Here is an 18,586-nt window from a genome sequence, read left to right on the forward strand (position 1 = left end):
TCCTCAACTTTCATAGAGGTTCATTTTGGTGCTCTTTTCATTAAATACGCATTGTTTATTTACCATCAAAACTCAAGTGAAATGTTTTTTGCTTAGCTCAATGCAGATCTGGTGTTCCTGCTGCTCATAACAAGATTCACAGTTAGAACCAAGGTTGACTTATGTTCTTATGTTTGAAGGTGGGCTAATAGCTGAGGAAATCTAACAGACTGTGTAACATCCCAGTATCGATCTAGAAGATGAAGGAAGAAGGGAATGACTTGTATTTACAGAGTGGCTTCCACAATGTCCTGAAGCACCTCGCAGACACTGAAGGGCTGGGGTTAAATTTCCTTCCTGAAAGGGCATTATCGAACTAGAAGAACTTTTACTACAATCCATAGATTCATGGTGACAATAACTAATGTTATATTTCTATTTCACATACCACATACACTGGAGGCTGCTGCTCTCTGGTGTTCACTCCCAGGAAGACCAGCTAGATTGCATTTCTCTGCGGCTACAATTGTGCGAAATGAGGATCTGCTGTATCTTGTTCTTGCAGAAACATGGTTCCAGGGCAACATTCATGTTCCTTTAATCTATAGACCATGACACAGGGACTTGGGCTATGTTATTATTTTATGTATATAGTAAATATATATTTGTCTCCGATCATAATTATATGTGCTCTATATGCTGTATGCTGTGTGTGACTGTTGGTACTGTTGGCCCAATGGAACAGGAGAATGAGGGGGGACCTCGTAGAAACATTCTGAATGTTGAAAGGCCTGAATGGATTAGATATGGCAAAGTTATTTCCCACGGTAGGGGAGGCTAGGACAAGAGGGCATGAGTTCAGGATTGAAGGACGTCAATTTAGAGCAGAGATGCGGAGAAATTACTTTAGTCAGAGGATGGTAAATCTGTGGAATTTGTTGCCACGAGCGGCTGTGGAGGCCAAGTCATTGGGTGCATTTAAGGCAAAGATAGGTTCTTCATTAGCCAGGGCATCAAAGGGTATGGGGAGAAGGCAGGGGAGTGGGGATGACTGGAAGAATTGGATCAGCCCATGATTGAATGGTGGAGCAGACTCGATGGGCCGAATGGCCTACTTCTGCTGCTATATCTTATGGTCAACACTGTTTTGCTTTTCCTATGAGTAGTTGAATGACAATTAATTTCGACCTTGAACTTGTTTAATCATTACACCTGGTGTTATAGTCACTTCTGGAATATCATCACTGTATCATCATATACCATATTCCACTGTGTCGAGGCTAATATTAATATTAAGGAGGGATCGTCCATATAAAGCTAGTATTAAGGGAAGCATCATTGATGCGCTGTAAGGAATTAGCCAAAAGCTAAGCATCCTGGCAGCTCTCACTAGACCAATGTTGAATAATGACCACTTGGGGATGTTACTGCCACTTTTTTTTTGGTGGGGGAGCTTGGAATTGGTAATAGAGTGAAGGAGATGGGGATATTTTGTAATCCAATGAACATTTGTTTTAAATGTGATAAGAGACTAATAGATGCTAAGAGGAAAAAAAACAGGAATTCTGCAGATGCTGGAAATTCAAGCAACATACATTAAAGTTGCTGGTGAATGCAAGCAGGCCAGGCAGCATCTGTAGGAAAAGGTGCTTACTCACTCTTCCTTCAGTTAGTCCTGACGAAGGGTCTCGGCCTGAAACATCGACTGCACCTCTTCCTAGAGATGCTGCCTGGCCTGCTGCATTCACCAGCAACTTTGATGTATGTTGCTTAGATGCTAAGAGGTATAGTTTGAGTAGATAGCCAGAAACTTTTTTTCAGAGTGGAAATAGCTAAAACGAAGGGCTATAATTTTAAGCCAATTGGAGGAAAGAGAAGGGGGATGTCAGATATATTTCTTTTTTACACAGGGAGTGTGGGCACATGAAATATTCTGCCAGAGATGGTGGCAGACAAATACATTAGATATGTTTATGGAACTCTTAGATAGGCAGCTGGGTGATAGAAAAATGGAGGGCTATGTATGGGGAAAGGGTTAGATTGATCTTGGAATAGGTTAAAAGGTCAACACAATATCGTGGACTGAAGGGCCTGTACTGTGCTGTGAGGTTGTGTGTTCTAAATTATCAAAGGCCATTTAATTTTGTACCATCCCACTCCCCCAGCCCATTGCAAGTTTTGCTTCCTAGTTTCGGATTTGGGCAGGTTTTATTGCTCACTGCTAATTCTCTAAGAGAATACTGCACTGAGTCACTCCTTTACACCTGGCAATGGTGCCTGCAACCAGCTGGTGGGTTGGGCATTCCATGCAATGATAAAAGAATTGTGATATATCCCCAACTCAGGATGGTGTCTGACATGGAAGGCAAACTGCAAGTGCTGAGGTGCCTGTAAGTTGGGTTGTGAAGATATCAATTGAAGTGTAGGACAGATCAGCTGCATGGATGCCTAGCTCCTAACTTGTATATTTTTATGGCTTTGGTTTATTATTGTCTCATGTACCAAGATACAGTGATCAGGTCACTGGGTTGAAAGTCCAGCACGCTACCATTGTACCACAGAGGACTGCAAATGGAGCCAATTGCAGAAACCATTATGCAGACAGGAGTTGATGTGCAGATTCTAGAACAAGTTGTACTTTCTTTAAGCCAAGGTAAGCAAAAAACAGGGCTGGGCAAAAAAAGGCAACTGGTCTAACTGAAAACTGCAGTAATCCAAACACCAATATCTTGATGCACAAATAAGATCCAGAAATGGCAGGCTGTAAGCAGACTTCCCAAAAGCCACAGCTCACCCAAAGACTGAGCAAAATAAGGTACAAGAAGCAGGGTTTAAATACACAAATGTTAATCAGGAACACGTGCAGTCAATGATCAATAACAGTTTGGAAAAAAATCCCTTGGGGGACTATGTCCCTACTGGCCAACCTCAGAATAGACCGGAGTTCTAACACTCTGAATCTTCTGCCCAAAGAGAGGGGAGAAGAGAAAATGTCTGTGGTGGGTGGGGTCTTTGATTATGCCGATGCAGCAAGATGTATAGATGGAGTCCACAGAGGGAAGACGTGTTTCTGTCAATGTGCTGTGCTGTGCTGTGTCCAAAACTTGCTGGATTTTCTTGCGGTCAGGTGCAGAGCAGTTGCCATACCAGGCCTTTTGCATCCAGACAGAATGTTTGTTATAATGCATCGATAAAAACCGGTAAGAGTTGTTGAGACATGCTGAATTTCTTCAGCATCCCGAGGAAATAGAATTGCCAGATCTATTCTGAGTCTGTATTCTTTAGCACAACAGGGTGGAGGAGGGGTCTCTGCATCCACATGATCTGTGCGACAGTCAGCTCTAACCACACTGTTGGCACCCAAAGTAGAAAGGTTGGTGAGGCCAAGGTCGAGAAGACTTTTTCATCCTCTTGGTCAGGTTTGGCTCTGTCAGACCCTAGCTAACATCGACGCTGCTGTGATTTTATCTGATGAACACTGAGGTCACACATGTTATGATCTTGCACTTAGATTAATTCTGAGTTGTTCAACAATGAGAGTGAAGGGGGAGATGCTAATCAAGAGCAGTTGACTCTGAGTCTTTATAGTCAGTGCTGAGGCTGAAGTCGAACTCAAGACAGAAAATGTTTGACACACTTTGCTGGTAAGGCAGCACTAATGGAGTGAGAAACAGTGAGAATTTCAGGCCAGCAACCCTTTAACAGAGGACACTTGACCCAAAATGTTAATTGTTTCTCGTTCTTATTCCCTTCCTCTGCTCTCATGACCTGCCCACTTCTCTTGGTTCCTTCCCTTTATTGCACTGTCCTCTCCTGTCAAATTCCTCTTCAACCCTTTACCTCTCAGCTTCTCATGTCATCCCTCCTCCCCCACCCACCTACCTTCCCTCTCACCTGACTTGTACAGCTCCGCATCCCCCACCTCTGTTCCTGACTACTACCTCCTCCCTTTCCAGTCCTGATGAAAAGTCTTGGCCCAAAACACTGATTGGTCATTTCCCTCCATAGATGCTGCCTGACCTGCTGAGTTCAAAGTCAAATTAAGTTCATTTATTTGACATTGAAGGAACTTCAATGACACTACCCTGCAGACCTTTTTACAGTACAAAAAAATAAATAAGTACAATAGAATTTATGGAAAAAACTATGCATAAGCAAAGACTGACAAGGGAAAGGAATGTGGAAAGGAAGACATATTCTGCAAATTAAATAAATATGTGCACAAAAAAGTAAATAATACCAAAAATATGAGTTTGAGTCCTTAAAAGTAGGTTGTGGGTGCCAGTATTGCACCCCTGCACTCCTGCATTTGTGGGTGTTAATCAAGATTTCAAGAATCTCCAGTGTCTCCATTCCTTGTATCAGATATCTAACAAGAGCAGATTTTTAAATTTTCTGAAGTTGGTAGCTTGGAGCAATCCCAGCAGTTCCTGTTCTGTGTGGACCACTGTATCATAGAGTCATAGAGTAAGACAGTGCAGACACAAGCCCTTCGGCCCAACCAGTCAATGCCGACCACAGTGCCCACTCACAACATGATCAAGAATTTAAAGGGAAAACTGTTAATTGTGGATAAGGTGGCTCATCTGTAAAGGGTGGTTTCTACTGTTACACAAGTGAGAAACGTTTCTCTTGTTGCTTTTCTGCTTTCTCAAAGCACCAGACAGAAAGATGCAAGAGCCAATGGTCACGGTTCATCTCTGATCTACGGGCTGTTCCCAGGGACATACATGAAGATGGACATTGAGTGCTGCTGGCAGATCATCACCTTGGTGAAAGACACCCTTTGGTCTGCCTGAAGCTTATTGTTCTGGTAGACTTTGAACATTGACTTCTCAAACTTCCGCTAATGCCCCCCCTCCCCCTCGTACCCCATCCGTTATTTATTTACATACACACATTCTTTTTCTCTCTCTCCTTTTTCTCCCTCTGTCTCCCTCACTATACCCCTTGCCCATCCTCTGGGCTTTTTCCCCCCTCCCTCTTTTCTTTCTCCCTGGGCCTCCTGTCCCATGATCCTCTCATATCCCTTTTGCCAATCAACTGTCCAGCTCTTGGCTCCATCCCTCCCCCTCCTGTCTTCTCCTATCATTTTGGATCTCCCCCTCCCCCTCCCACTTTCAATCTCTTACTGGCTCTTCTTTCAGTTAGTCCTGATGAAGGGTCTCGGCCCGAAACATTGACTGTACCTCTTCCTAGAGATGCTGCTTGGCCTGCTGCGTTCACCAGCAACTTTTATGTGTTCTGGTAGAGTGTCGAGATGTCTGAAGGAGAACCTTATACTGGTTTACATAAACATGCAACTCATACTTTGTATCGGCCTTTAGCCAGGCCACTCAGGGACTTGTGCTAGTATTGTTTTGTGACTGCATGTGCTGGATTGTCACTATAAATGCTACATTTGATTGTATGTACTGTGTTCTTGCACCATGGCCCTGAAGGAACGATGTTTCATTTAGCTGTATACGAGTGTGTGGTTGAGTGACAGTAAAACTTGAACCTGAACGCTACTGAACTGGCACGATCCAGGCTGCAGGGCTACGTGCTTTGGGGCATACTGAAGCTTGGTACAGCCACCACGTAACCGCTTCTTCTGCTACTGGACAGGAGGGGCCGAGCTGGGTGAGGAAGCCCCTCAATTATTATAGTCATGTACTTCGTGAGGGAGCCACGTGAGTCCTCTTTGTTTTAAGGAATGTAATCAAACATTGCTTAAAGCATTGTTTATGAGTGTGGGAATGAAAGGGCATTGCATGGTTTATTCTTGTAAATAATGTTTTATTATGAATAAAGTCTATTCTGATATATAAAAAATTAACCCAGCTGAAATACAACCAGGGTGCTCACCCGCCGTTGTACCCTGATGATCGGGACACTTCAGTAGCAATAGCGCTGAGAATTTTTAGAACTGCACTAATTTATCGAAAGTTTTTGTTTCTGTTGTAGAACGAGTCTGGTTCTGGGCTGGACAGAGTCGCAGCTACAGATGCACACAGGTTACCAGTTCATTCACTCCCAAGATTTGCTTTACTGTGCTGAGAACCACCTGAAAAGTAAGTTTAAGGTTTAACCTATTCTCTTTCTCCTGTGATGGTTTTCAACCCCAACCCCAACCTTGCATTTCTCCTCTCACACCTTCAGCTCTACAGTTTTTTCGACAAGTGACCCCTTTCAAATAACTACTCAGCTTGTGTGGGCTTGGAAAGTTGGTTTCCCATTCAATAACCAAGTGGGTGAGTGCCAAGTCATCTTCTCTCCAATGTTCAGTATATACTAAGGAAAAGAATATGAAGGACTCGGAGATCAGTGTTGAGTGTACAAGTACGTGAGGGCGTGTAGAGGTCAAGGAGGAGCTCAAGTGCTGGGTTTCCTAATGAGTATTAAGGTGGATGTCCCCAGGGCCTAATGGGATTTACACCAAGTTATTGAAGGAGGCAAGAGATGAGATTGCTGGGGCCTTGACCAGTATCGTTGTGTCATCTGTAGATGTTGTACCTCTATTTAAGAAGGGAACAAGGAAAAATCCTGGGAACTATAGACTGGCAAGTCTCACATGAGTAGGGAAATTGCTGGAGAAAATCCCTGGGGCAGGATATATGAGCATTCAGAAACCTATGACCTAATTAGGGAGAGCCAGCATAGCTTTGTGCATGGTAGGCCATGCCTTACCATCTTGATTGAGTTTTTGACAAGGTGACGAGAGAGATTGAGGGTAGGGCAGTGGATGTTGTCTACATAGATATTAGTAAAGCGTTTGACAAAGTCCCTCATGGGAGGCTAATCCAGAAGATTAAGGTGCATGGGGTCTGTGGTGAATCGGCTGTTTTGGATTCAGAACTGGCTGGCACATAGAAGACACAGGGTAGTGGTTGAAGGGACTTATTCGAGCTGAAGGGCGGTAATTTGTAGGAAGAGGTACAGTTGACATTTCGGGCTGAGACCCTTCATCAGGACTAACTGAAAGAAGAGATAGTAAGAGATTTGGGAGGGGGAGGGAAGAAGCTAAGAGCTGGACAGTTGATTGGCAAAAGGGAATACAAGGCTGGAGAAGGTAGAGGATCATGGAACGGGAGGCCTAGGGAGAAAGAAAGGGGGAAGGGAGCACCAGAGGAAGATGGAGAGCAGGCAAGGAGTGATTGTGAGAGAGACGGAAAGAAAAGAAGGGGGGAGGGAATAAAAATAAATAAGGGATGGAGTAAGAAGGAGAGACGGGGCATTAACAGAAGTCAGAGAAATCAATGTTCATGCCATCAGGTTGGAGGCTATCCAGACGGAATATAAGGTGTTGTTCCTCCAACCTGAGTGTGGCTTCATCTTGACAGTAGAGGAGGCCATGGATTGACCAACCTCAATAGTTCCCACATCCCACACTTCCCGTTTCTACCTCCTACCCAAGATCCACAAACCTGCCTGTCCTGGCAGACCTATTGTCTCAGCTTGCTCCTGCCCCACTGAACTCATTTCTGCATACCTCAGCACTGTTTTATCCCCCTTTGTTCAATCCCTTCCTACCTATGTTTGTGGCACTTCTCACGCTCTGAATTTTTTTGATTATTTTAAGTTCCCTGGCCCCCACTGCCTTATTTTCACCATGGATGTCCAGTCCCTATATACCTCCATCCCCCACCAGGAAAGTCTCAAAACTCTCCACTTCTTTTTGGATTCCAGACCTAACCAGTTCCCCTCTACCACCACTCTGCTCCATCTAGCGGAATTAGTCCTTAATCTTAATAATTTCTCCTTTGGCTCCTCCCACTTCCTCCAAACTAAAGGTGTAACCATGGGTACCCGTATGGGCCCCAGCTATGCCTGCCTTTCTGTTGGCTTTGTGGAACAGTCCATGTTCCCAGCCTATACTGGTATCCATCCCCCACTTTTCCTTCGCTACATCGACAACTGCATTGGCACTGCTTCCTGCACGCATGCTGAGCTCGTTGACTTCATTAACTTTGCCTCCAACTTTCACCCTGCCCTCAAATTTACCTGGTCCATTTCCGACACCTCCCTCTCCTTTCTTGATCTTTCTGTCTCTATCTCTGGAGACATCTTATCTACTGATGTCTACTATAAGCCTACAGACTCTCACAGTTACTTGGACTATTCCTCTTCCCACCCTGTCTCTTGCAAAAATGCCATCCCCTTCTCGCAATTTCTCCATCTCCACTGCATCTGCTCTCAGGATGAGGCTTTTCATTCCAGGACGAAGGAGATGTCTTCCTTTTTTAAAGAAAGGGGCTTCCCTTCCTCCACCATCAACTCTGCTCTCAAATGCATCTCCCCCATTTCACACACATCTGCTCTCAACGCATCCTCCCGCCACCCCACTAGGAACAGGGTTCCCCTTGTCCTCACCTACCACCCCACCAGCCTCCGGGTCCAACACATAGTTCTCTGTAATTTCAGCCACCTCCAACAGGATCTCACCACCAAGCACATTTTTCCCTCCCCCCCCCCCCCGCTTTCTATGCGACTCCCTTGTCCATTCGTCTCCCCATCCCTCCCCACCAATCTCCCTCCCGGCACTTATCTTTGTAAGTGGAACAAGTGCTACACCTGCCCTTACACTTCCTCCCTCACCACCATTCAGAGCCCCAGACAGTCCTTCAAAGTGAGGTGACACTTAACCTGTGAGTTGGCTGGTATGATATACTGCGTCCGGTACTCCCAGTGTGGCCTTCTATATATTGGTGAGACCCGACTCAGACTGGGAGACCGTTTCATTGAACATCTACACTCTGTCCGCCAGAGAAAGCAGGATCTCCCAGTGGCCACCCATTTTAATTCCGCGTCCCATTCCCATTCTGATATGTCAATCCATGGCCTCCTCTACTGTCAAAATGAAGCCACACTCAGGTTGGAGGAAAAACACCTTATGGGTAGCCTCCGACGATGGCATGAACATTGATTTCTCCAACTTCTGTTAATGCCCCGCCTCTCCTTCTTACCCCATCCCTTATTTATTTTTATTCTTCCCCCCCTTCTCCCTCTGTCCCTCTCACTATCACTCCTTGCCTGCTCTCCATCTTCCTCTGGGCTCCACTCCCCCTCTCTTTCTCCCTGGGCCTCCTGTCCCATGATCCTCCCCCTTCTCCAACTCTGTATCCCTTTTGCCAATCAACTTTCCAGCTCTTGGCTCCATCCCTCCCCCTCCTGACTTCTCCTATCATTTCAGATCTCCCCCTTCCCCTCCCACTTTCAAATCTCTTACTATCTCTTCTTTCAGTTAGTCGTAATGAAGGGTCTCGGCCCGAAACATTGACTGTACCTCTTCCCATAGATGCAGCCTGGCCTGCTGCATTCCACCAGCATTTTTTGTGTGTGTGGATTTTGCATCCGTAGATTTTGTCATGTGTTGGTAATTCGTGGTGTTCCACAGGGATCTGTACTGGGATCTCTGCTGTTTTTTATGTATATAAATGACCTGGATGAAAATGTAGATTGGAGGGTTAGTAAATTTGTGGATTAAACCAAGATTGGTAGAGCTATGGATAGAGTAGAAGACTGGTAAAGAATATAGCACGATATAGATCATAAAAACATAGAAAAATAGAAAACCTACAGCACAGTACAGGCCCTTCGGCCCACAATGCTGTGCTGAACATGTACTTACTTTAGAAATTACATAGGGTTACCCATTGCCCTCTATTTTTCTAAGCTACATGTACCTATACAGGAGTCCCTGAAAAGACCCTACTGTATCCGGCTGCGAATCTGAGCAGAGAAATGGCATGTGGAGTTTAACGCAGCTGTTGCACATCGCTGGGGTAAATGCAAGGACACAGTACACTATTAAGGGCAAAATCCTTAATGGTGTTGCTGAGCAGAGAGATATTAGGATGCGTTAGGTTGCAAGCTAATAGCTCCTTGAAAGTGGCTACACAGGTCAATAAGGTACTTAAGAAGGCTTATGGATGCATGCATTTATTAGTTGGGCATTGAGTTAAAAGTCAAAAGGTTATGTTGCAAACTTTATAAATCTTTGGTTATGCCACATTGGAGTATTGTATACAGTTCTGGTCGCCCCACTATAGCATGGATGTTGAGGCTTTGGATAGAGAGATCTGATAGAGGCTTACAAGGTTATGAGAGGCGTAGATAAAGTGGACAAAGAGTATCTGTTTCCCAGGGTTAAGAAGTCTAATACCAGAGGGCATGAATTGAAGGCAAGAGGGGATAGATGTGAGGGGTAAGTTTTTTACTCAGAATGGTGGATGCCTGGAAGGCGCTGCCTGGTATGGTGGTAGAGGCAATTACATGAGAGGCTTTTAGGAGATGCTTGGATTTAAGGAGGATAGAAGGATAGGGATATGCTGTATGTAGGAGGGATTAGTGTGTGGGTGTTTTTGATTTGCTTTTAGCTGGTTCAGCGCAAGATTGTGGGCCAAATGGGCTGTTCCTGTACTGTCCATGTTTGTGTTGGGATTTCTGGCACTTACTGTTGCCCCATTATGTTTACCCCTTTTCCTCTCAGATTCAAATTCAGTTTTATTTATTATATGTACTTTGAAACATACAGTGAACTGCATTAACAACCAACACAATCCAGGGATGTGCTGGGGCAGCCCCCTAGTGTCACCACACATTCCAGTGCCAACATAGCACGCCCACAATGCTTGACAGAACAACACAGAACACAACTAGCAAGAAAACAACAACAGCAAAACAAGCCTTTTCCCACCCTTCTGCTTCCCCTCTCAGCCACCCACTCACACATGGACAGTCCTCCAACTCTAGGACAGTCTTCAGTCTCCAGCCTCCAGAGCTTTGGCCATCAGGCTTCAAATTCCAGAGTTTCAATTGACCTTCAGGCTCCCGTCTTCTGTATGGACCCCAGACTAGCTGATGACAGGAACCTGATCATCAGATAAACTCTGGGCATGCCAATGGACCACCCATCATGCTTCCCGCTCACACAATCTTTGAGCATGGAGCTGAGGACTGGACTGCAGATGTCCTTTGTCACCCATCTATGTCGCTGGGCTTCAAATGCAGAGTGGAGGCCTTATCTCTAACTTCTCCACATTCCTGTCACTAAACCCTAAATGACCTCCAACTCCCTTCTCTGTCCCCAAAACCATCTCTACGAACAGAATGAAACAAAGAGGTCTGAGCCATGATCTTGAGAGAGACTGCAATACAGTACTGTACCATATTAAAAATTACATATGGTACCCGTTGGGGTTAATTTTCTGAGTAACCATAACCTTCCCTTATATCTACATGTGTAGCTCTTTGTATATTAAGAAGAAGGATAGAAGAAGAAGAATATCTTTATTGTCATTGTTGTGGAGCAATGAAACACAGTTTAGCAGCTCAACGTTTTGCAGCATGACAGAGAATATATACATAAAATAAACTCCAAAACCTCAGGAGTGCAGTCCAAAATTAATAATATATGGATGGGGGGGAGGTAGGGCTATTGCACACCTGCCATTCCTGGAAGTGTGATGCATTTAGCTGCCGCCGTCTTAGGAGGGGGGCAGGAGAAGGGAAGGTGGTGTTATACATTTCACTGCTTGTGGGTAGAAGCTGTTAAGGAGTCTCTTTGTTTTCGTCCTTAATGCTCTGTATCTCTTCCCAGAAGGTAGAGGAGAAAACAGGTGATGTCCAGAATGAGTGGGATCCTTTGAAATACAAGTAGCCTTCTTTTGAAGTCTGCCAGTATAAATGTCTCTTGAGGGAGGGTAATGTTGTGCCAATAACCCGCTCTGCTACCCTCACCACTCGCTGCAAGTCTTTCCTGTTCTGTTCTGTGCAGCTGGCAAACCACACTGCACAGCAATACGTCAGGAGGCTCTCTATAGTTGTCCGATAGAAGTTGATCAGCAGGTGATGAGGGAGGAGAGCGTGCTTTAGCTTCCTTAGGAAGTAGAGCCTCTGTTGGGCCTTCCCCACCTGATAAGAGATATGGGCAGACCAGGTGAGGTCAGCTGAGATGTCGACGCTGAGGAACTTGAAACTCTCTACTCTCTCCACCTCTTTCCCGTATACGTGCAGAGCAGAGTGCTCGACGTACTATTAGAGCATGGAGCAGAATTATGACCTGTAACTCCACCATGCCCCCAACCTTTGTGATACCTGCAAATTTGCTAACCCATCCCTCCACTTCCTCACCCAGGTCATTTATGAAAATCACAAAGAGTAAGGGTCCCAGAACAGATCCCTGAGGCACACACTGGTCACCAACCTCCATGCAGAATATGACCCATCTACAACAACTCTTTGCCTTCTGTGGGCAAGCCATTTCTGGACTCAGAAAGCAATGTCCCCTTGGATCCCATGTCTCCTTACTTTCTCAGTAAGTCTTGCATGGGGTACCTTATCAAATGCCTTGCTGAAATCCGTATACACTACATCTACTGCTCTAAAATTTCAATCAGGCTTGTAAGGCATGACCTGCCTTTGACAAAGCCATGCTGACTATTGCTAATCATGTTATTCCTCTCCAAATGTTCATAAATCCTGCCTCTCAGGATCTTCTCCATCAATTTACCAACCACTGAAGTAAGACTCACTGGTCTATAATTTCCTGGGCAATCTCTATTCCCTTTCGTGAATAAGGGAACAACATCCGCAACCCTCCAATCCTCCAGAACCTCTCCCATCCACATTGATGATGCAAAGACCATTGCTAGAGGCTCAGCAATCTACTCCCTCACCTCCCACAGTAGCCTAGGGTACCCCTTGTCCGGTCCCAGTGACTTATCCAACTTGATGCTTTCCAAAAGCTCCAACACATCTTCTTCCTTAATAACTACATGCTCAAGTTTTTCAGTCCGCTGTAAGTCATCCCTACAATTGCCAAGATCCTTTTCCGTAGTGAATACTGAAGCAAAGTATTCATTAAGTACCTCTGCTATCTCCTCCGGTTCCATACACTTTTCCACTGTCACACTTGATTGGTCCTATTCTCTCACATCTTATCCTCTTGCTCTTCACATACTTGTAGATGCCTTGGAGTTTTTCTTAATCTTGCTCGCCAAGGCCTTCTCATGGCCCCTTCTGGCTCTTATAATTTCATTCTTAAGCTCCTTCCTGCTAGCCTTATAATCTTCTAGATCTCTAACATTACCTAGTTTTTTTTGTACCTTTCGTAAGCTCTTCTTTTCCTGACCAGGTTTACAACAGCCTTTATACACCATGGTTCCTGTACCCTACCATCCTTTCCCTGTCTCATTGGAACATACCTATGTAGAACCCCACACAAATATCCCCTGAACATTTGCCACATTTCTTCCGTACATTTTCCTGAGAACATCTGTTTCCAATTTATGCTTCCAAGTTCCTGCCTGATAGCCTGATATTTCCCCTTACTCCAATTAAACGCTTTCCTAACTTGTCTGTTCCTATTCCTCTCCAATGCCATGGTAAAGGAGATAGAATTATGATCATTATCTCCAAAATGCTCTCCCGCTGAGAGATCCGAGACCTGACCAGGTTCATTTCCCAATACCAGATCAAGTACAGCCTCTCCTCTTGTTGGCTTATCTACCTATTGTGTCAAGAAACCTTCCTGAATACTCCTAACAAACTCCACCCCATCTAAACCCCTTGCTCTAGGGAGATGCCAATCGATATTTGGGAAATTAAAATCTCCCACCACAACAACCCTGTTATTATTACATCTTTCCAGAACCTGTCTCCCTGTCAGAGGTGGAAGCTGGACCAACATTCAGAGGAGGGAAGAGGAAAATGAGAGAAAATGCGTTAGAACCAAAAAGGATAAACAAGGATGAAAGTTATTTGCATCTAATGGAACAGAAATAGACTGGGAATAGAAGCTCATGAGATCTAGATAAATGGTTTTATTGTGGTGGCTTGGGTTTGGAGGGCTGGACAATTAAAATCTTCATGAGAAGCAGCCGGAGTATTGGAGGAGGACATACGTGTTTTCCTTTACCCATCTCCAACCCGTTTTGAGGTAATGTACTTTGGCATTAGGATTGTGCTGTAGTGACACATCTACTCAATGAGATAGCTAGAGTCAGGTTTAGCTTACACTGACGTTTGTCTTGTGAAGAGTTACTAAGAAGTGAATAATCCTGGAAGAATCGTCATAGCAGAAGAGTTTACAAGAATAATGGTCTCCAGATAATAGAGTCACAGAGTACTACAGCAGAGAAACAGGCCCTTCAGCCAAACTAGTCCATGACAAAGTATTACTCTGCCTGGTCTCATTGACCTGCCCCCGAATCATAGACCTCCGTACCCCTCCCATCCATGTACTGTACCTACTCAAATTTCTCTTAAAATGTTGAAATTGAACCTGCATCCACCACTTCCACTGGAAGCTTGTTCCAAACTCTCACCATCCTCTGAGTGAACAAATTCCCCCCTCATGTTGCCATTAAACATTTCACCTTTCACCCTCAACCCGTGACCTCCAGTTCTAGACTCACCCAAGCTCAGTGGAAAAGCCTATTTGCATATACCCTGTCTGTACCCCTCATCATTTTGCATACCTCGATCAAATCTCCCCTTAGCACTTCTCTAAGCAGAGATAAAATTGGCTAAATAATGCAACAAGAAAAGACACAAAATGCCTTATTTTTACTCAGAAAGAGAGACGGGGAGTCTTTACTCCATAGTAAAAAAAGAAAATTTTGAACATTTTCCTGGTAAGTATATTTACTTTTCTAGAAACTTGCATCCTACTTAGTGTTTCAAGTGAGCACAGAATCTCTGGTATCAACCTGCAGTGACATCAGAATCCATGCCTTGGTCTTAGGTGATAGGAAGTAAGAATTTTATCAATGAAACCATTTTCATAAAGACATAATGGAAGGCATATAAGAATCGTCAGCCTTTATTAAAATAAACAAGGGATCGATTCAGGATATATAGGTTCTTTCCTGCTGTGTTACACACAGCCTCCTTTTTTTCTGTCAGATCGAGGAAGTCTGTTCTTGTCCAGTCAGATAACAAATAAAGCTGTTCCACCGGGCTTTGTAGCACTGACCCATGATCTTGTATACCTGGGAAGAAAGGAGGCATTTCTTTGGTAAAACAAAACAATCTACTTGAAGAACTCAGCAGACCAAACAGCATCTGTGGGAGGGGAGGATTTGGCAATGTTGCATATATGCTCCTTGGAGACATACATTTAAGATAAAGTGATATAGTAGTGTCATAGAGAGAGACGCAGCATGGATATACCCAGCCCTTCCATTAACCACCCATTTTCACTAAATTTTACATTAATTCCTTTCATTATTATTCTCTCATCAACTCCCTCCAGGATCTACCACTTATGCTCACACCAGAAACAACTTACTCCACCCAATTAACTTACCAGCACACATGTCTTTGGAATATGGGAGTAAACTGGAGCACTTGGAAGACACCAAGGGAGAACAGTCACATAGACAATAACTGAGGTCTATTAGCTGGGCCACCCAGCATTGGTTTTGGCAACTAAACTTGTTGACTGCATGATTCTGAATTTACAGAAGTTGCTTACCTGATTACACATTGAACTTTGCAACCAATCACATGGGAGAATTACACATAATCTTTGAGTGATTTGAAGAAAGTGTCTCTTGTACTGATAAAGGCTCCATTACACGTAGCATGGCAAATGTGTAAACTACAGCTTGTAACCATTGCTTAGTCTGTGAAACACATTAAAGTATTTTGTCTTTCATGAATTCATGCAGATAACATCAAAACAAATCACTCAAAATCCAATAGCACATCTTAAGTGAAGACTGGATTCGGTTGAAAATTTGGTACTAAAATTTACAACTTCTAGAACATTCAGGTTCAGAGAAACTTTCCATTGTCTTAGAAAGGTATGCTTTGGCAGCCTTAGCCTATTTTCTAAATAACCTGACAATATTAACACTTGCATTTGGAGAGCTCAGAGAATGTCTGGATTGTTAAGGCTTAGGCATATTGTTCAGATGGATGAGAAAGAATTGGCAGTACATCAGCTATGCTATAGAGCATGCCTAAGTTTCAATATCTGAACTTGGAAATATGTTCCCCGATATTAATCTCTTGATGAAAATCTCTCAATAGCATACTCATAAAATCAAAAGTAAAATTCATTCCTTGCTGCTAATTCCATCCCTGTGGTTTCAGTGATGATGACAGGATCCAGTGGAGTGACCGTTTGTCGAATTCTCCGTAAAGATAATCACTGGCAGTGGATACAAGCCATCGCATGCCTTGTGCACAAGGATGGACAACTAGATTACGTTGTGTCCAATCAGCGCACTTTATCGCAAGTATCACAGGCTCCCAGGGAGAGGGGAAATACTTGTCTGTAAGAAAAGAGCATGGGATTTTTGCCAATTTCAGATCATCTCTGAGTAACCTTTTAATGTCGTTGGCAAACTTGTATCAGAACATTACTAAATGCAGCTGCTCAGTGGTAGCTCAAAGAAGGAGAAAATTACTTTTCTATCCACAAGTGAGTTATTCTGTGAATAGCAAAGATTATTTCTTAAAATACAGTTCTCAAATCCCTGATCCAGGGAAACAAAACTGTTTGCAGAACATTTCTCAAAATGGGTGTAAGTATTCAGGTAACAATAATAACTTACCTTGAGTAGTTTGGTTCAATGTGTTTTCTGTGATATATGGCTGGTATCACTGTGGCCTGTTGACTTTTTCTTTGGTCTCTGGTGCAGGGATGCAGAGGGTGAAGAGCATCTTCAGAAACGGATAGGTCACGCCTCAATCTTCACACAGTCTGAATACGCTTCACTCTATGAATGTTCCAGTGGCAATCTTCCTCGACCCCAGCAGTACACCCGGCTTCAAGTGGTCAAAATGGATCACAGAAAAATCCCAAAGCAGTCTTCCTCAAAGGCAGAGAAAGAGTTTGGCGGAACTAAAACTGAACACTTGACTATGGTCACCCTTTTACCTGTTGAGGACACCATGGAGAGGAACAGCAAACTTCCAACTCTACTATGTGATGAGTTGTTATCTGACAGTGGCCATGAAGGAGCTGTTGAGTTGGTTGACTTTCAAAGGAATGAAAACTCTCCAGTCAACAGTTCCTCCAACATTTCCCTGGAGGGCTTGGAACAGATGTTGCAGTGTTATGATTTGATGCCAGAAGATTTGGAACTAATTCACCAAGATGAATTGATAAAACATATTGACTCTGAGAACTGGAAGAGTGCGCTCACTTCCAGTTCTGTTCTCAATAAATCTTTTACTAAAACTACTAACTCATATATTGGGCCCAGCTTGTCACTGGTGAGAGAGGACAGGGGCTGTGATCAGTCATGCTCACTTTATTTCTCAAACCTCAGCTCCAGCTGGATAGCAACAGATGAGGTGTCCACAAGCAGTCAGTTGCTCTCACCACAATACCCTCAGGGGATTCACTATCACTTTGAGTCAACTCCAGGCCCTGAAGTTTCCAGTCCACAAATTCCCTCCATGGATTACATTCCCAACATAACTTGTTCTGCGTCACAACCAGTTTTGCAGTTTAGCAGACCAGGGAAGAAACTAAGTGAGAACTTTCCTTCTGACAGAGTGCACACCATTACATTCTCTCAACTAAATATTTGTGACAGTCTATCTAACTGGATGAATGATTCAACCTAATAAACCTGATGCAGCTTTTATTATAGTGAAGATGCACCGAAGTTGGGTGGGTGTCAGCCCTAAACAACTCCAACCCAAAAGGGTAATAGGTTTCATCACTACTGCTGGTGATCAGGGTGTTTGAAATGAGGGTTGGTCCATTGAAGACATGTAATAAATTGTAACATCCAAGTTCAATTTCCAGCTTCTCCATTATCATCCTTGGAACTGGGGTTCTATGTCTCTAAACCTTTGCTAATCTGGCATAGGGACAGTGATCATATTTGGTACAAATACATAGCACAATGAAGGGAAATCTCAATAATAACTGTTTTTACAAGTGTCCAAACCCAAATTCAAGTAAAGAAGAAGGCATATCAATGAATCTGGCCTGCAAAAGAAGAATATGAACATGGGACAAGGAGAAGCTTGTTACATACACCTGTTAGGGTGCATTCTCCAGTTACCTTATAAGGTAACCGTAGCCTTCAGCCAGGAGCAGATGTTATCAGGTGGTTCCCAACCTTCACCAAGACCCTTAACCACGACATTCTCCAGTTGGTGGGCCGGCAGTGGTGGCCAAATCATTGCCAATCTGCTCCTGGCTTCAAGCTCCCCTCCTCTCACCTACTCCAAATCCAACAAGAGGCTCGTTCTGCCTCTTCTCCCATTCCAGAACGAGGGGCCACAGTTTGAGGATAGAGGGGAAGCCTTTTAGGTCCGAGATTAGGAAAAACTTCTTCACACAGAGAGTGGTGAATCTGTGGAATTCTCTGCCACGGGAAACAGTTGAGGCCAGTTCATTAGCTATATTTAAGAGGGAGTTAGATATGGCCCTTGTGGCTACGGGGGTCAGGGGGTATGGAGGGAAGGCTGGGGCGGGGTTCTGAGTTGGATGATCAGCCATGATCATTATAAATGGCGGTGCAGGCTCGAAGGGCCGAATGGCCTACTCCTGCACCTATTTTCTATGTTTCTATCCTACGAGCTGCTTGTTTTTTGCTCCTTTCGTCCAGGCCCAGATCTGACAACAACCACCGTGCTGATTTGGCTGGGAAAC

The 18,586-nt window shown here is 44.1% G+C and overlaps 1 protein-coding gene across 7 annotated transcripts in view; it reads left to right on the forward strand.

Annotated features, from left to right (window-relative positions):
* Positions 1–18,155, forward strand: part of LOC134356084 (aryl hydrocarbon receptor-like) — a 96,119-nt gene extending 77,964 nt beyond the window's left edge. For 4 of the 7 annotated variants that reach the window (XM_063066659.1, XM_063066658.1, XM_063066661.1 and 1 more), the window contains 3 exons: positions 5,926–6,032; positions 16,063–16,204; positions 16,614–18,155. In XM_063066659.1, coding sequence (XP_062922729.1) covers positions 5,926–6,032; positions 16,063–16,204; positions 16,614–17,547 — 1,183 coding nt within the window. In that variant the 3' untranslated portion in view covers positions 17,548–18,155. Of the gene's footprint in view, positions 1–5,925; positions 6,033–6,120; positions 6,213–16,062; positions 16,205–16,613 lie in introns of those variants that run through there. The other 3 variants (XR_010020278.1, XR_010020277.1, XM_063066662.1) reach the window with 3 other exon arrangements.
* The last annotated feature ends 431 nt before the right edge of the window (positions 18,156–18,586 follow it).

The sequence above is a fragment of the Mobula hypostoma genome, chromosome 14 (genome assembly GCF_963921235.1).
Source record: "Mobula hypostoma chromosome 14, sMobHyp1.1, whole genome shotgun sequence".
Lineage (NCBI taxonomy): Eukaryota > Metazoa > Chordata > Chondrichthyes > Myliobatiformes > Myliobatidae > Mobula > Mobula hypostoma.